Source organism: Hypomesus nipponensis, chromosome 10, assembly GCF_054491055.1.
Source record: "Hypomesus nipponensis isolate SF chromosome 10, ASM5449105v1, whole genome shotgun sequence".
In the NCBI taxonomy this organism is placed as follows: Eukaryota; Metazoa; Chordata; class Actinopteri; order Osmeriformes; family Osmeridae; genus Hypomesus; species Hypomesus nipponensis.
Genome location: NC_140370.1, coordinates 18,142,501 through 18,160,997, shown reverse-complemented (window position 1 = coordinate 18,160,997; position 18,497 = coordinate 18,142,501). Strand labels below are relative to the sequence as shown.

Here is an 18,497-nt window from a genome sequence, read left to right as displayed (position 1 = left end):
CTCTCTCTCTCTCTCTCTCTCTCTATACCTCTCTCTCTCTCTCTCTCTCTCTCTCTCTCTCTCTCTCTATACCTCTCTCTCTATATATATACCTCTCTACCTCTCTCTACCTCTCTCATGGTCCAGAAATGGCTGGCAGCAGCAACAGGCTTACGTAAGAGTCGGGAGATGGAGGGAGAGACCTCTCTTTCTCTCTCTTCCTCTCTCTAGCCGTCTCTCTTCCTCTCTCTACCCCTCTCTCTTTCTCTCTCTACCGCTCTCTTCCTCTGTCTACCTCTCTCTACCTCTCTCTACCTCTCTCTACCTCTCTCTACCTCTCTCTTCCTCTCTATTCCTCTGTCTACCTCTCTATACCCCTCGCTCTACCTCTCTCTACCTCTCTCTACCCCTCTCTCTTCCTCTCTCTTGTCGTGTTTGAACTCCCACATGACCAACACACACTACCCACACAACTAGGACACAGTACTGCACACACACACACACGCACACACACACACACACACACAGATACACACAGTCACACACACAGACACACACAAATGCTTACTCTGCTCTGTACACTCTCTCACACCCCCATCCACATTCCCACTTAGCTCGATCTGAACTCTAACACACACACACATGTAATCAGTCACTCTCTCTCTCTTTCTCTCTCACACACACCGTGTTTCTCATCAGGTAATGTAACTTTGGTCCAGACTTGGCATTGTGCTAGGAGTGGTGAGAGTGTGTGTTTGTGTGAGAGTGTGTGTGTAAAAGTGTGTGTTTGTGTACTAAATTAGTTTGTGAGCGATACAAAGTGAGAGACAATCCTCGTCAGAATCTGTCACAAGAGTTCACACACACACACATACACACACACACACACACACTTACACAAAAATGCTGCAGTGATACACTGTGATTAATCAGATGTATTTACACTTGTGTTACAAAGCTGATCACTTTTTCCCTTTGTGTTGTGTTGTGAGTGTGTGTGTGTGTGTGTGTGTGTGTGAAAGAGTGAGTGTGTGGTATTTCTCGTGACAGATTTCATCATCATGAACTTGTCTTAGTCTAAGGCCTCAACCCCTTTAACCAATCAGGAGAACCGATTAATGGTGGCCATGTTGTCTAATCCCTGTTGTGTGCCAGGATTCCATCAGTTTTATAGCTCACGGGAACCCTAGCATGTTAGCACATTACCTCAGCATTCTTCTATGGACCATTTAAAATGATGAATATACATTATAGAGATGATATGTTAGTATATCATATATTATTTAATCAAAAAATTGTCTATGTTATAATATGACTGCATATTATGAGAGGGGGGGTCAAACTGAGTTTGGACTGTATAATCAACTCTCTCTCCTCTCCTCTCTCCTCGCTCTTCTCTCCTCACTCCTCTCTCTCCTCTCTCCTTTCTCTCCTCTCTCCTTTCTCTCCTCTCTCTCCTCTCCTCTCTCTCCCCTCTTTCCTCTCCTCTCTCTCCACTCCCCTCTCTCCTCTCTCCTCTCCTCTCTCTCCTCTTTCCTCTCCTCTCTCTCCCCTCTCTCCTCTCCTCTCTCTCTCTCTCTCTCTCTCTCTCCTCTTTCCTCTCCTCTCTCCCCTCTCCTCTCCTCTCTCTCCTCTTTCCTCTCCTCTCTCCCTCTCTCTCCCCTCTCTCCTCTCCTCTCTCTCTCTCTCTCTCTCTCTCTCTCTCTCTCTCTCTCCTCTCTCTCCCCTCTTTCCTCTCTTCTGTCCCCTCTCCTCTCCTCTCTCTCCTCTTTCCTCTCCTCTCTCCCCTCTCTCTCCCTTACACAAATACTCTCCACCACTCACATGTGCACACACACATCGTTTCCCCTTTTATTCATTTTCTCTGTGAGATCTGCGAATTCTCATCCAAACCTCAATCACGTATGATTGCGTAGGGAGAAAAAAGGAAGGAGAGAAGGAGAGAGAGAAAGGGGGGGGGGGGGGCGAGAGAGAGAGCGAGAGCGAGAGAGAGGAGGAGATAGAGAGAAAGCTCATTCTTCACAGCTGTTTGTCGGCTCGGACAGACAAGAAAACTCAAAGCACCGTACTCTGGTCGGGTTACATACATTTGTGGAGACTAAAATAATTATTAACTGCACCTAGTTGCTTCGTCACCATGTTGCTACCGCATTTATCCCCGTGATAAACCGGTCCCAGACGTTGCAGGTCGGCGGGGCTGGTTACCACGCTGCTGCAAGGGAACAGATGCCCCGAGTCCTGAAGAGCGCAAGGGCCATCAGATAACTGGCTTGTTACCGACGAGTCATCTGTTTTGTCGCCTGTGATTTGGGATTCTATGCCGGATTAAAAGTGTCGAAGCTCCGTATCCACGTTTACTGAGGTTGTATGACCCCCCCCCCCACCCCCCACGGTAATTAAAATAACTGCGCGTTTGACGGGCAGGTGTCCGTTTGTCTGTGGAGAGCCAGTCACGGACAACCCAGGTCTGCAAGGATCATACCGCGCGCACTGTGAGACGCGGCGGCGCTGTCCACCTGGAATACCTGAAGCACGCGCGCACGCTCCCTGGCAGAGGAACCAACTGTGTTGCACTGTTGAACGTTCCTAGATTAGCAGTATTTTTTGTGTTAGTAACGACAGATGCTTTTTGAGATAACGGCCATTGTCCGTTAGATGTGCTGCCTGTCAGGACCTCGCGGCTACCTGCTGTCGTTACCCCGGAGGAGGCTCTCTGCGGAGCAACGATGCGCGCGGTGGATTTTCTAAAGGGAACAGAAAGACATTTGGCTGACGCTCATCCTGGACCAAATTAAAGTCGTTTGGGATTTAAGGTTGTTTTACATCTATTTATTTCCTAATATATTTGCGCAAAGAAACCGCACTACTCCTGTCTGACGGCACCGGGATTGTGGTCGGTTCGGCTCGCCCGCGGGGGAGATGGCTGCAATCGCCAGCTCCCTGATCCGTCAGAAACGCCAGGCGCGAGAGTCGAACAGTGACAGAGTGTCCACTTCTAAACGGCGCCCGAGCCCCAGCAAGGACCCGCGTTCAATATGTGAGCGCCATTTTTTAGGGGTCTTCAGCAAAGTCCGTTTCTGCAGTGGGAAGAAAAGACCCGTTCGGCGGCGACCAGGTCAGTCCCCCCCCCCCCCTTCCCCCGCCCCGCGAGCGAGCTGAGGCGCTAGCGCAGAGGCTTCGTATCACGCTGCTGGAGAAGATAGAATTTCTCCGCGGCGACTGGGAGCACGCGATGCGAAAATTCCACCTGTTCCATGGCTCACGTGTTGTCTGTCGAGATCCACCCGCACGACACAGCAGCGCGGGCCTCCCGCGGCATCCGGGGTCCAACATAATATACATGTTGTGACGTGACCGATATTAATGTTATATTGCTGTCAATCCCAGTGATGGATGGATACCCCGGCACCATCACAGACATATATACAGTCAAAGGCTGGACATTGTCATGACAGCAATTAATATGAATATATTTACATAAATTCCACCCTGCTATTTTTACGTGTCCTCTTCTTCTGCCAAGTTGAAGGTTTAAATAATTGAACAGAGAAGCAGAAAGAGACAGAAGCAAAGTTCCCCGCAGTGCAGTAGAAGATGAAGACAGCGTGTGTGAGGTGTGTGTATGTGTGTGAGGTGTGTGTGGTGTGTGTATGAGGTGTGTGTGTGAGGTGTGTGTATGAGGTGTGTGTATGAGGTGTGTGTATGAGGTGTGTGTATGAGGTGTGTGTATGAAATGTGTAAGTGTGTAAGAGTGTGTATGGAGTGTGTGTTTCAGGCAACAGACAAACAGACAGACAGACAGACACAGGCAGACAAACAGACAGACAGACAGACACAGGCAGACAAACAGACAGACAGACATGTAAGCAAGCATATGGCAGACAGGTAAGCAGGTAGAAAGTCAGTCAGCCAGCCAGCCAGCCAGCCAGTCTCTCTCTCACCCACCAGGTCAACCCAACCCTGTAATCTTCTGATGTTCGTGCCATTCTGCCAGCAGAGCGTGTGTGAGAGATTGTGTCTGCTAAAAGCTTGTTTTTCCTTCTGTCCCCGTAAGACGCGCCCTCCAGCGCTCCCCTGGTCCCACGTAAGGGCTGCAGGCTAGGTCAGTAGTCCAGCCTCCATCTGTGCTGTCTCCTCCGTCTCCACCACCATCTCGCGCCCATGTTGACGCCCACTGCAGGGGGAGGGGAGGGGGGAGGGAGGGAGGGAGGGAGGGAGGGAGGGGGGAGGGAGGGAGGGAGGGGGAGAAAGAGAGGAGGAATGGTTGTTGTTGGGGAATGAAGAGAGTTGGAGGGGTAGGGTTTGGGGGAGGGACTGTGGGTGCTTCCTGTGTCCGATGATGTCACTTCCTGCTGCTCTGTTTCCACACTGTGCTTTGATCTGATTTCTTCTTCTACTCTTTTCCTGTTTTTTTTCTGGAAGAGACAACAGTAACTCCTCTTTTCTCTTCTCTTCTCTTCTCTTCTCTTCTCTTCTCTTCTCTTCTCTTCTCTTCTCTTCTCTTCTCTTCTCTTCTCTTCTCTTCTCTTCTCTTCTCTCTCTCTCTCTCTCTCTCTCTCTCTCTCTCTCTCTCTCTCTCTCTCTCTCTCTCTCTCTCTCTCTCTCTCTCTCTCTCTCTCTCTCTCTCTCTCTCTCTCTCTCTCTCTCTCTCTCTCTTCTCTCTCTCTCTCTCTCTCTCTCTCTCTCTCTCTCTCTCTCTCTCTCTCTCCCTCTCCCTCTCCCTGAGCTGGTGTCTGTTCCATGTGTGTTTGATCAGTTTTTACTCTCGTTCTGGTTGGGTTCCTCCAGTGTCTCAATGCGTGCTGTTTAACATGTGGAGCACTGCTTTTCCTGTGTGTGTGTTTGTGTGTGTGTATTTGTGTGTGTGTGTACCATGCGTGACCACTGTGGACTGTATCAGTGAAGGTGATCATTCAGCATTCCATGATCATACCAACACCTGTCAATGTTACCTGCTCCTCTGTGTCACACACACACACACACACACACACACACACACAGATGGTATCATCTTCACTGGGCTGTCAGAGAACACTAAGCTCACGTTCAAGCTGTATTTATAGAGATGCAGTTAACTGCTGTGATTTAGTAGGTCCACATCCCTCCAGACCTCCATCACCATCCCCACCACCATCACCCCTCACCCCTCTCCCCAGCCCCAGCCCCACGCCCCAGCTCCACCCCCACTCTCAGCTCTCCCAGGTGGTGATGGATGTGGCCGATTGGATTGATGGCCAGGCCCCTGCAGGCAGAATGACTGGAGGATTGATGGTGGTGGTGATGTACAGTAGAGGGATGTGAGGTCAGTGGGGGAGGCAGATACGGGCAACACAACTCTCCCCTCAGCATTCCACTGAACCCTTCCACAATTCAGATTCCAGAGTGGTAAATTCTAAGGTTCCAAGGTTCCAAGGTTCCAAGGTTCCAAGGTTCCAAGGTTCCAAGGTTCCAAGGTTCCAAGGATCCAAGGTTCCAAGGTTCCAAGGCGTGTTGCCTGGACGTTCTCTGTGAGATGATCAATCCACCATCCAGGCACATCCACAGTCTCCTTCTGCTCCTCCTGACTAGAACATCAGTCCGCCCCAAAACAAAGGAAGCAAAGAGTCTCTGGAGAACCTATCAGATTCATCCAAGGACGGCGCTGTGTGCCAAGCACAAGAACAAAGGCAGAGAGAAGATTACTGTAATGATGTTCTGATGCAGACTTTCCAGTCACTGCTAATTTAATGAAGGTTATTGATGAGAGACAGCTGTCCTGGAGACACGCCTCCACACCCTGACCCCTCCCTGCAGACACGCCTCCACACCCTGACCCCTCCCTGCAGACACGCCTCCACACCCCGACCCCTCCCTGCAGACACGCCTCCACACCCTGACCCCTCCCTGCAGACACGCCTCCACACCCTGACCCCTCCCTGCAGACACGCCTCCACACCCTGACCCCTCCTTGCAGACACGCCTCCACACCCTGACCTCTACCTGCAGACACGCCTCCACACCCCGACCCCTCCTTGCAGACACGCCTCCACACCCTGACCCCTCCCTGCAGACACGCCTCCACACCCTGACCCCTCCCTGCAGACACGCCTCCACACCCTGACCCCTCCCTGCAGACACGCCTCCACACCCTGACCCCTCCTTGCAGACACGCCTCCACACCCTGACCCCTCCCTGCAGACACGCCTCCACACCCTGACCCCTCCCTGCAGACACGCCTCCACACCACACACCTCTCCATCCCTCACCACCAAATCTGGCATGTTCAGAGACAAAAAATATCTAAATGTTGAAGTTATGTTATTTCTTGGTGGTGAAGCGTTTTGTTACATACCAAGAGGTCCTCGGTTCAAATCCCCCTATGTACACTGCTTTGGATAATGTACAACCTTGGTTTCCTATCCGGGTCACCTGGAACATTTTTCTTTTCCCGCGTGAGTTGATATCCCGTCTGTCCATTCAGACAGTCCTGGACTGCAGTCTTCCTCAAAGCCCAGACACCCACAGTCCAAGACAAGGAGAGCATCGATCCCTTCTATCTCCGGAGGGCTGTTAAAACCCTCAATCCACCAATCAAAGGATCCTTCAGCATGAGTGTGAAGGGCTCTCAGATCCTGGATCAGAGGGTTAGAGAAGCATTCCTCCAGACTCAACCTCACACAGCCCCTGCTCACAGCCTAGCCCTGGGCACAGCCCCCCCCCCACCCCCCCCCCACACTATTTAGCCCCAGGCTAGATAGAGTTTCCATGGTAACTTCCTAATCCCTTACTCCCTCCTGAAGGTCTGTGTTGATCCCGTTTGCATTGGTACCATCCACTCTTGACTGGTCCTGGTCCAGTCCAGTTTTCAATGGTTTGGTCCAGTTATAACTTACCTGGTTCAGTTTTGATTGGGCCTAGTTGTCAGAAGTCTGGTCCAGTTTTCCAAAGAGCGCACCAGTCTGAACACCCAACTTTCCCAACCTTCCACACGCCCCCAACCCTAATACCGCCCACCCCCAGCAATTTGGAAACTTAATTAAAAACGGATTACTACATTTTGCTAGCATGGTTCATCCAAAACAAATAAAAAAAATGTTTTCAAATTTTGTTCTACAACTGGTCCAGTTCTACAACAAGTCCTACAGTCTATAAACCACACTAACAGGATCAAAGTTCCATCAGTTACACCTGAGAGCCCGAGGAGAACTTCGGCAAGAACACAGAAAACACAGGTCAGAACGACACACAGAAAAGTGACATTAAACAAAACCAAAAAAGCAAGTGTCATATGGTGATTTGTGCAGCTGCAGGTTAGCATTTCATTTAGTCCCAACATATTGAGCAGAGCGTGAACCAGCTTTGGGCCCCCCACTGTGACCTGCACCTTCAGACCTGGCCCTGCCCAGACCCCCTGACCCTGACCTGGCCCTGTCCAGACACATCACACCCTTCCCAGTCTCCTGTCCCATTTAAAACTTCATAGACTCCCTATGGTCCCTGTCTGATCTGCTCCTGGAGAGACACCTAGCAGAGGGAAGATCTCCTGGAGAGACACCTAACAGAGGGTAGATCTCCAGGAGAAACACCTAGCAGAGGGTATATCTCCTGGAGAGACACCTAACAGAGGGTAGATCTCCTGGAGAGACACCTAGCAGAGGGTAGATCTCCTGGAGAGACACCTAGCAGAAGGTAGATTTCCTGGATCAGGTTTGGACAGCCCTGCTCTATCATATTCTTTAGTTATTTAAGTTATTATTACACGGCTTTGATGAAGACTGGATTCTGATTGGTCAATTACAGCATTCTACAATCTGTTGGTTTCTGAACAACAGACCTTGCTATAAGACACAGTTTTGACCTAACAGTTTTTTTTAGAGGAAGCGGTATTTTGTGTCAAATTCATAATTTCTTTACAGTAGCCGTGTACTAAGCAGGATGATGTACAGAGAAGCACTTTGCGTTGAGGCGATTTATCACCCTGTCTAAGTTTATTTCACAACAAAGACCGGCTCACTGTACATCAACCCTCTCATACTAGTGACTGTAGTTCCACCCACCTCCAGCTGGGGGCGCTCTCCAGAGGAAGTGTCCACATCTGGTCCCACCTTACCATACCTGTCCTCCCTGTGCACCTGGTTGACGGACAGGAAGTAATCAGGGGTGTGAAGGCTGTTGCTGAGGGTGTGTGGCCTGTTGCTAAGGGGGAGTGGTCTGTTGCTGAGGGGATGTGGCCTGTTGCTGAGTGGGTGTGGTGTTTTGCCAGGGGGTGTGGTCTGACTTGGTGGTGGGTGTGGGGCGTGTGGGTCTTGTGTTGCAGAGCCTCAGCTGAAGGGTATAGTCACCAGACTGTTCAGCCAGCAGGGATATTACCTCCAGATGCAGGCAGACGGGACCATCGATGGCAGCAAGGACGATAACACCGACACCAGTGAGTAACTACAACTCCCAGCATGCAACACTGTACACAACAGCGATCACTAACTAGTAACTACAACTCCCAGCATGCAACACTGTACACAACAGCTATCACTAACTGGTAACTACAACTCCCAGAATGCAACGCTGTACACAACAGCTCTCAGTAACAAGTGAGTAACTCACTACAACTTCCATCATGCAACACTGCACCCAGCAGCTTAGTAATTAATGAGTAACATACTACAACTCCCACAATGCAACAGTGTACTGTACATTACAACTCCCAACAACTACGGTTAGTACACTACAACTCCCAGAATGTAGCATTGTTCACTACATCTCCAAACAACATTGTGACCGTGAGACCCTTCTCAACTACCTCTGAATCTGGACAAGGGGAGGAATCATAAACCTGTCCCGAAGCCGGACGATTTCAACTCCCCTATCAGCTGGTAATTTCCCATCATGCAGTTGGGCGGGGGTGGAGAAGACCTGCAGTTCTCGTGACATCACCGGCGGTGGGAAGGGCTGTGTCCACCTGGCTGGTTCATCCAAGCCTGCTGCTCAACGCTCTGGGATGCCTGGAAGGACTCAACCTGTTCTGCTGCTCCACGCTCTGGGATGCCTGGAAGGACTCAACCTGTTCTGCTGCTCCACGCTCTGGGATGCCTGGAAGGACTTAACCTGTTCTGCTGCTCCACGCTCTGGGATGCCTGGAAGGACTCAACCTGTTCTGCTGCTCCACGCTCTGGGATGCCTGGAAGGACTCAACCTGTTCTGCTGCTCCACGCTCTGGGATGCCTGGAAGGACTCAACCTGTTCTGCTGCTCCACGCTCTGGGATGCCTGGAAGGACTCAACCTGTTCTGCTGCTCCACGCTCTGGGATGCCTGGAAGGACTCAACCTGTTCTGCTGCTCCACGCTCTGGGATGCCTGGAAGGACTCAACCTGTTGGCTTGACTAGAGAGAGATTCAAACACCACCAGTATTTTTATCATGAGTCATCACTTTACTTGCTAGCATGTTCAATCCCAGCATGCAACATTCAAGCCATGAGTCATCTCTGTACTCTTCCAGGGTGGCCTGGAGTCATCTCTGGTGTGTTTGAATAATGCTGATGATGAAGCTGACAAACTTAATCAACTTATAGAGATGTGTGCACAGACAGACCTAACATGAAAGGTGATGTTATGATTGGATGTAGATCCCAGTACTGATATGTGATTGGATGTACACTGTGACATTGGGAAGAGAGACCTTGTTATTGTAGGGCTGGTTGTTCCTGGTCATCAAGTAGGGCTGTGTGAGACATCACAGGTTTAATGAACTCATTAACAGCTAGCGAAAGTGGAAGGGATTTTCATTAACAATGTTAGCGTGACTAAACAGCTGAGGTACATGGGTTGAAGCAGTGTTTAATTCTGCCCCACTGTGCTGCGTGTGTGTGTGGATGTGTGTGTGAGGGAGTCTGAGCGGTTAGGGAATCGGGCTAGTAATCTGAAGGTTACCGGTTAGATTCCCGGGCGTGCCAAATGACGTTGTGTCCTTGGGCAAGGTACTTTACCCTACTTGCCTCGGGGGTAATGTTCCTGTACTGAAAATTACTCTGGATTAGAGCGTCTGCGAAATATCTTAATGTAAATGGATGTGTGTGAGTGAGTGTGTGGATGTGTGTGATTGAGTGTGTGTGTGTGTGTGTGTGTGTGTGTGTGTGTGTGGATATGGCAGACACCTCATTCATTATGCTGGTTAGGAGGCAGAGCAGGTCCAGGGAAGGTAAGCAATAACATATCATATCAGTCTCCATTCAAACTTAGAAACATCTGGTATGAACCCATGCTTCACTTGGAACACCTGCCTGGAGAACCCTGGAGATCCCTGGAGAATCTTGGACCCAGGTCTCAAAGTTCTGCTGAGGTCTGTTGGTCTGGTGGATGTTTCCGAGGGTCCAGGTGTGATGCTGGGTGACAGTTTGGGATGTCAGGTGTGTGATGTTACTAGGACAGCAGAACAGCAGTAGAGGACAGCTTTGATAGATCCCTATCAGACCCTCCAGCTATGTGTGTGTGCGTGTAGAGACAGCTCTGATAGATCCCTAGAGCTGCCACTGCCTCTGTTTGTGTGAATGTGTGTGACCCCTGATCACGATGTTCCCCATTGAAAGAGGCGCTTTGGAGTCGAATCAATCAGAATCAATTTAGCTCTTACAAAACACACACAGACACACGCACATCCCAGTATCAGACGATTGTTCCAGAACAGTCCAGTGTCTCTCTCTGACCAGTAGAACTCTCAGTGGCTCATTTGCAAAAAGGATTGCGCCAATTTCAGGCGTAAAATAGCGGGTAAAGACATAAAACCGTATTTACAAAGGCAGTGCACTTGAGTAAAAACGCAGATTACCGCTGCTGGGAGGGTATAAGGGAAAGTGGGTGTGTGCAGCAAAGAGATGGGAGGAGAGGTGTATTTCTTCCTTGTAACATGTTCATGTTTGCTGTAACTTTGTGAACCAATATTTCTATCTCCTGTTCGCTGAACCTTCTTTTTCTTTTCCTTGAAACACCCATGGTGGCAGTAACATGCAGGCGATTTCTCCCGCGCTAATTAACACTAATGGGCGCTGATTGCCCGACGAGGATCTGGTTTAATAAATACTACGCAAAATACGGAAATACACCTCGCGCTACTTGCGGTTAGGCAAAGCGCAGATTAAACTGCGGTCGCAATGTTAGCAAATGAGGCCCTCAGTGTTCCACCACTAGAACCCCCTCACATCCCTGTTGGAGAACATCTCAAGCACTAAGCTAGTCTCTGGCTCCAACAGCCCTGATGCCGAGAGGGGCAGCAGTGCTAGAACCTGCTGTAAATAATTCAGGAAATAGAAACTAAAAATATATTTTTCATGTCTCCCTTTGTAGCGTGAATCATTCTCCACACAAACAGATGAAAACTGAGGATGACAAGACAGGGAGAGAGAGACAGAGAGAGAGAGGCATAGAGAGAGGTGGAGAGATAGAGATAGAGAGAGAGGTGGAGAGATGGATAGATAGATGCAGTGGAGAGAAAGGTGGAGATAAGTGAAGAGGGAGATGGAGAGAAAGGTGGACAGAGAAAGGTGGATGGAGAGATGAAGAGAGTGACATATGGAAAAAGATGGATGGAGAAAGACAGAGAGAGAGAGAGAGAGAGAGAGAGAGAGAGAGAGAGAGAGAGAGAGAGAGAGAGAGAGAGAGAGAGAGAGAGAGAGATTGATCTCTATTCAGACCGAGTGGCAGGGCAGGTATGGACAGCATGCTGTTGCAGCCCCTCGCTGGCTGCCTTATTGCTCACAACAACTGATTAGTAGAATAACTGATCACTTCAACACACCCTCACAACCTGTGACACCAATACGGCAACAGCAGGAATCATTTATTCTCCATAGGTGACTTGTAGACCAATGGGATCCTTCAGAGTATCTGTAGACCAATAACATAGTTCATCAACTGACACCTTAACTGGTCTCCTTACAAACAAATGTGTGTGTGAGTGTGTGTGTGTTTGTGTCCTCTGGGAGGTTATGATGTATTGCATTTTCTCATTCCTGCTCAGGAAAGTGTTACCTTGAAACGTCCTGCCCCATCCATCACTGCCCTGGCTCCATCTACCCTTTACATCTCATGTTTAATCTCAGCTATCGTGTTTAATATCATGTTTAATCTCAGCTATCGTGTTTAATCTCATGTTTAATCTCAGCTATATTCTTTAATCTCTTGTTTAATCACACACATGTTTAATTCCATCCATGATTGTTGTTAGGTGATTGTTGCTAAGTAATTGCCGGCTGTATTTACCTGCTCTAATCTCACTGAGAGAAAAGTAGGAATGGAGAAAGATAGAAAGATGGAGAGAGGGGTAGAGAGGGGTAGAGAGGGGTAGAGAGGGGTAGAGAGCTGGAGAGAGCTGGAGAGAGCTGGAGAGAGCTGGAGAGAGGGGTAGAGAGGGGTAGAGAGAAAGAGCGGTAAAGAGAGAGAGGTAGAGAGAGAGAAAAAGGTAGAGAGAGAAAGAGAGGGACAGAGGTAGAGAGAGTTGATGAGGAGAGAGATGTAGAGAGAGAGAAAGAGAGGGAGAGAAGTAGAGAGAGTTGATGAGGTAGAGAGAGAAATAGAGGTAGAGAGAGAGGTAGAGATAGAGGGGTAGAGAGAGAGGTAGAGATAGAGGGGTAGAGAGAGAGGTAGAGATAGAGGGGTAGAGAGAGAGGTAGAGATAGAGGGGTAGGGAGAGAGGTAGAGATAGAGGGGTAGAGAGAGAGGTAGAGATAGAGGGGTAGAGAGAGAGGTAGAGATAGAGGGGTAGGGAGAGAGGTAGAGATAGAGGGGTAGAGAGAGAGGTAGAGATAGAGGGGTAGGGAGAGTTGAGGAGGAGAGAAAGGATGGGGATGAAGAGCAGAGAACTGCAGGTCGATATCTCCTGTATTGAGTGAAATGAGATCTGCTGATGTGTGACACTGGTGTCAACACTTCTCCCTTGCCTGTTGGCTCCATCTGCTTGCATCCTCTCTGGAGACCAGCCTAGAGACCAACCTAGAGACCAGCCTGGAGACCAGCCTAGAGACCAACCTGGAGACTAGCCTAGAGACCAGCCTGGAGACCAACCTAGAGACCAGCCTAGAGACCAGCCTAGAGACCAACCTGGAGACTAGCCTAGAGACCAGCCTGGAGACCAACCTAGAGACCAGCCTAGAGACCAGCCTGGAGAGTACAGCCTGGAGACCACCCTGGAGACCAGCCTGGAGACCAGCCTGGAGACCAACCTAGAGACCAGACTGGAGACCAGCCTAGAGACCAGACTGGAGACCAGCCTAGAGACCAGCCTGGAGAGTACAGCCTGGAGACCACCCTGGAGACCAGCCTGGAGACCAGCCTGGAGACCAACCTAGAGACCAGACTGGAGACCAGCCTAGAGACCAGACTGGAGACCAACCTAGAGACCAGACTGGAGACCAGCCTAGAGACCAGCCTAGAGACCAGCCTGGAGACCAGCCTGGAGAGTACAGCCTGGAGACCAGCCTAGAGACCAACCTGGAGACCAGCCTGGAGACCAGCCTGGAGACCAACCTGGAGACCAACCTGGAGACCAGCCTGGAGACCAGCCTAGAGACCAGTCTGGAGAGTACAGCCTGGAGACCAGCCTGGAGACCAGCCTAGAGACCAGCCTGGGCACCGTGACGCTGTTACATTATGCAGAAACCTCCCCCCTCCCCCTGGCTCAAACCCCCCCCTACTGACCCTAACCCTTCGGTCGCCATGTGAGCCGCCAGCATCTGATCCCAGACCAGAACAAACATGTAGCCTTCACCTGGACATCATCCTAGTCTGTCTAAATATTTGACCTCCTCCAACGCACAGTGATGTCAGTGATGCATTAATATGAACCCCTCCTCCTCCCCTGCAGCTATGTTTAACCTGATCCCCGTGGGGCTGAGAGTGGTGGCCATCCAGGGGGTGAAGGCAGGACTCTACATCGGCATGAACGGAGAGGGCTTCCTCTACAGCTCAGTAAGACTCTGGACCCTCTGCCTGTGTGTGTGTGTGTGTGTGTGCGTGTGTGTGTGTGTAAATGAACAGGTGGTGCTCTCTGTGTTTGTACAACGTCGCTACACAGCAGACTGAGATCCAGCATCTGACTATGGTTCCTTCTCTTGCTGGGATTACAATCTAGGGTTGACGGATTAGAATATAGGGTTGACGGATAATAATCCATGGTTGTGTATTATAAGGGTTGTATAGGGTTGTGGTTTTATAATCTGGGGTTGAGAGATTATGATGAAGGGTTGTAGGGTTAAGATATGAGGTTGAGGGGTAACGATGAAAGGAATGTGAGATTATAAACTGGGGTTAAGGACCTGCTTTCAGTGCCTGGGTGTGTAGGGGTAGCACTCCTGCAGCTGTTTTGTCTTCATCTTCATTGTGTTCTAACCCTAACTGTGGTTAGGCTGATGAGGATGAGGATGTTTGGTTCAATAAGTAAGTGAACGTGTGGGCAGGGGAGACGTCATAGCTATTGCTGTTAGCAACGGGAGAGAGAGAGGGAGAGGGGGTGAGGGAGAGAGGGAGAGGGAGGGAGGGCGAGGGAGAGAGAGAGGGGGTGAGGGAGAGAGGAAGAGGGAGGGAGGGCGAGGGAGAACGAGAGAGAGAGGGAGAGGGGGTGAGGGAGAGAGGAAGAGGGAGGGAGAGCGAGAGAGAGAGGGGGTGAGGGAGAGAGAGAGAGGGAGAGGGGGTGAGGGAGAGAGGTAGAGAAAGGGAGAGGGGGTGAGGGAGAGAGAGAGAGAGAAGGAGGGAGGGTGAGGGAGAGAGGAAGAGGGAGGGGGCGAGGGAGAGAGAGAGGGAGAGGGGGTGAGGGAGAGAGGGAGAAAGGGGAGAGAGGGAGGGAGAGAAGGGGAGAGAGAGATTTGAAATGAGGAGAGAGTAGATGAAGCCTGAAAGACAGATGTTATGTAACTCAGAGTTGGAACGCAAAGATCAGTATTTTCATGTCAGAGAGGTGCATTGTGGGTAAATCAACCTTTCCTAACAGAGAAAGAAAGAGAGAGCATTGAGAGCCAAAATATAAATCAAATATTTATCAGATGATTCCTCTAGTCAGTCTCTCAAAGGACCCAAACTCTCTATCTTTCTATTTCTATCTCTCTTGATATAGAGTTCTATCTCTCTCCTCTACCTCCCTCCTCTACCTCCCTCCTCTGACCCAATCCTCCATCTCTCTCTCTCTCTCTCTCTCTCTCTCTCTCTCTCTCTCTCTCTCTCTCTCTCTCTCTCTCTCTCTCTCTCTCTCTCTCTCTCTCTGTCCTGAGTCCTCCAGACTTCAGAAGATTCAAACCAGCAGCTCTACATCAGTTATTCTGCATAGGATGGCTGAGTTTCATAACTGCCTTGAAACATCAAATACTTTCTCAATGCTCCCTCTCTCTATCTCCCTCCAACCCTTTTCCCTCTCCTCCCACTCTCACTCTCTCACTCTCTCTCTCTCTATCTCCCTCCAACCCTTTTCCCTCTCTCCTCCCCCTCTCTCACTTTCCAACTCTCCTTTCTCACTCAACACACCACCTAAACATTCCTGCTCAGTAACCATGACTGTCTGCAGAGCATCCCACACCATATGCATGGTGATGGTGGTGCCTGCAGAGCAGAGCCTGATGATGGTGCTGGGACATAGAGGTGGAGGATGAAGATACGTACACGATGATTACGACTGTGTCATTTTGAAAACGATGATGATGATGATGATGATGAAGTTGAGGAGGAGGAGGAGGATGAGGAGTGTGTCTCATCTCCTGTGCTTCTCTCTGAAGGAGAGTCTTCAGTGTGACCTACTTAGCAGCACGGCTCCACATCTATCTTTAACTACAGGACAGGCTGCACACACACACACACTCACACACTCACACACACACACACGCACACACGCACACACGCACTCACACGCACACGCACAAACACACGCGCCTTGCTAGTCCTGTGACTCTGTCACTCTGCAGTTGAAGATGTTCTCTGCTCCTATAGCTCTGCTGCCGTGTGTGGGGGTGGATAGGGGGAGGAGAAGGGAGGGAGAGGGGGAGGAGAAGGGAGGGAGAGGGGGAGGAAGAGGGGGTGGATAGGGGGAGGAGAAGGGAGGGAGAGGGGGAGGAGAAGGGAGGGAGAGGGGGAGGAAGAGGGGGTGGATAGGCGGAGGAGAAGGGAGGGAGAGGGGGAGGAAGAGGGGGGTGGATAGGGGGAGGAGGAGGGGGGTGGATAGGGGGGCGGCGAGGACGTAGTGAGAAAAAGATGAAAGGGACCACCTGCACACAAATGTTTTGAATGTGTGCGTGTAAGAGAGAAGGTGTGTATGTGTGAAACAGGTTAGGGTTAGGGTTAGGGGAGCATCTGAAGTATTTGGTCCTGCTTCTCCTGACAGTTTCCTAAAGGCCTCTCTAGAAGGGAGAGAGAGAGAGAGAGACAGTGTGTGTGTCCTCGTTAAGGGTCATCCTTCTGACAAGGTAAAGCAGCTGTCTAGACGCTCTCCAGCAGATTCCCTCTAGAATAATAATCCCTCCTGCTGGGGGGGGGGGGCAGGGGGGATGGAGAGAGAACTGGAGGGGGGGGAGTGTTGTATGACTTAAAGCTTGGTACATATTCCTACACATTACATTACACACCTGTAGATGTGTGTGAATTATTGACAGTAGTTCATATGTTTCCAGCCTACACACTTGTCCCTGGACAATATCTTTGTTATTCAGAACTCAGTGAAGCAGAAACCAGTGTGTGTGTGGTGTGTGCGTGTGTGCAGTAGAGAGGACAGTGTAGAGGTTGTTGACCCCTCATCACCTGCCAGGCGTGGGTGTATGCATGTGTGTGTGTGTGACCTGACCCCCAAAACCGAGAGAGACGTCTGCCTCCTGGCATGGTGTCAACATGCCCAGATAAACCTGTCCACACACACACACAACCACATCCACACACACAACCACATCCACACACACAAAGTCCTTCACACCTTGGGACACCGCTGTGTTATAAATGAGCAGTCACACCCTCTCACTCTCCTCCCTCTCTCCTCCTCTCTCCCTCTTGCTCTGTAACTCTCTCACACTCTCCTCTCTCCCTCCTCCTCTCTCGCTCCTCCCTCTCCCCTCTCCAGCCTTCCTTCTCCCTCATTTATTATCTTTCTTCCTCTCTCTCTCTCTCTCTCTCTCTCTCTCTCTCTCTCACACACACACACATCATTTCTGTCTTTCTTTCAGTTTCCATATTTCACCTCCCTCCCTAACCCCCCCACAGACCTCAAGGGGTGAACAGAATTGAGCTGTCAGTCACAAGAAGGAGACACTGATTAATACACACACACAACAGAGTGCCCTCTGTGAATTCAAATAAACTATTTCACTAATGCACACATCAACCAACACTGCTCACTACATGTGCATTTACGTGTGTGTGTAGTGTGTGTATGGAGTGTGAATTTGAAGGAGTCTGTGTTTGAGAACTACTACCTTGTGATCGATCATCAACACTGTAAGTGTGTGTGTCCTGCAGGAGATGTTCACCCCTGAGTGTAAGTTTAAGGAGTCTGTGTTTGAGAACTACTACGTGATCTACTCGTCCACGGTGTACCGCCAGCAGGAGTCGGGCCGCGCCTGGTTCCTGGGCCTCACCAAGGAGGGACAGGTCATGAAGGGGAACCGCGTCAAGAAGACCAAGCCATCCTCACACTTCGTCCCCAGACCCATCGAAGGTGTGTGTGGCAGGGTGTGTGTGTGGCAGGGTGTGTGTGTGAGAGAGTGTGTATGTACAGGGAACCCTCCCTCCATGACTTACTGTGTTTATATGTCCCCCCTCAGTGTGTATGTACAGGGAACCCTCCCTCCATGAGATCGAGGAGAAACAGAGATCCAGGAAGTGCTCTGGTACTCCGCCCACCATGAACGGTGGAAAAGCTGTCAATCAAGACTCCACATAGCAGAGGGAAAGGGGCCTACACCCTGACCCCGCCCACACACAGCCTCCGATTGGTGGGTTTTGAACGACGACAATACAAAACTGAACTCTTGCCTGTGAAGACATGAGGAGAACCCAGGTTACCCAGGTTACCTAGGTTACCTATCAGGACTCGACGACGACAACCACCACGTTTTATGCAAAAACTAAAAACATTTAAAAAGCTGTGACTACAACAAAAAAGACAGGAAAGATGGACTGTCCTTCACTAATACTGTATCTATCGTCTCCAAGTTATGCTGTGAAAAATCCTCTTCCCTTTTCACAACTTGATCTGTCTGAATACTTAGTCACTCCCACACTTTAAAGGGTTAATCCCTCTACTGTGGATGGTGACTGTGTTTCTGCTGATTGTCATGTTTCTACAGCACCATCCTCACATGTCATGGTTACCTCGTCTTGCTGCACATCTAGGGAGTTATGATTGGCTCTGCCTCACCAATGATCTGAAAGAGAGGGAGAAAAGGGGGGAGGAGAGGAGGGAAGGGGGAGGAGAGTAGGGGGGAGGAAGGAGAGGGGTGATAGGAGGAGGAGAGTAGGGGGGAGGAAGGAGAGGGGTGATAGGAGGAGGAGTAGTTGTGAGGAAAAGAGAGGGTGTTTAGAGTT

The 18,497-nt window shown here is 50.2% G+C and overlaps 1 protein-coding gene across 2 annotated transcripts; it reads left to right on the top strand.

The window, feature by feature from the left end:
* The first annotated feature begins 2,898 nt into the window (after positions 1-2,898).
* Positions 2,899-18,354, top strand: fgf12a (fibroblast growth factor 12a). 2 transcript variants are annotated; one of them, XM_084706732.1, is made up of 6 exons: positions 2,899-3,094; positions 4,034-4,081; positions 8,276-8,386; positions 13,810-13,913; positions 17,430-17,628; positions 17,735-18,354. In XM_084706732.1, exons 1-6 carry the CDS (start codon positions 2,899-2,901, stop codon positions 17,851-17,853), a joined length of 777 nt encoding a protein of 258 aa, XP_084562858.1. In that variant the 3' UTR covers positions 17,854-18,354. The 2 variants fall into 2 exon arrangements, with proteins under 2 accessions (XP_084562858.1, XP_084562859.1); XM_084706733.1 differs by lacking the exon at positions 4,034-4,081.
* Positions 18,355-18,497: the final 143 nt, after the last annotated feature.

Bases quoted from the DNA above. Each gene is read 5' to 3' on its own strand.
- fgf12a (XM_084706732.1), top strand. From the start codon at position 2,899: ATGGCTGCAATCGCCAGCTCCCTGATCCGTCAGAAACGCCAGGCGCGA. The intron at 4,082-8,275 runs GTCAGTAGTCCA...CTTGTGTTGCAG, and splicing joins ACGTAAGGGCTGCAGGCTAG to AGCCTCAGCTGAAGGGTATA. The intron at 8,387-13,809 runs GTGAGTAACTAC...CCTCCCCTGCAG, and splicing joins GGACGATAACACCGACACCA to CTATGTTTAACCTGATCCCC.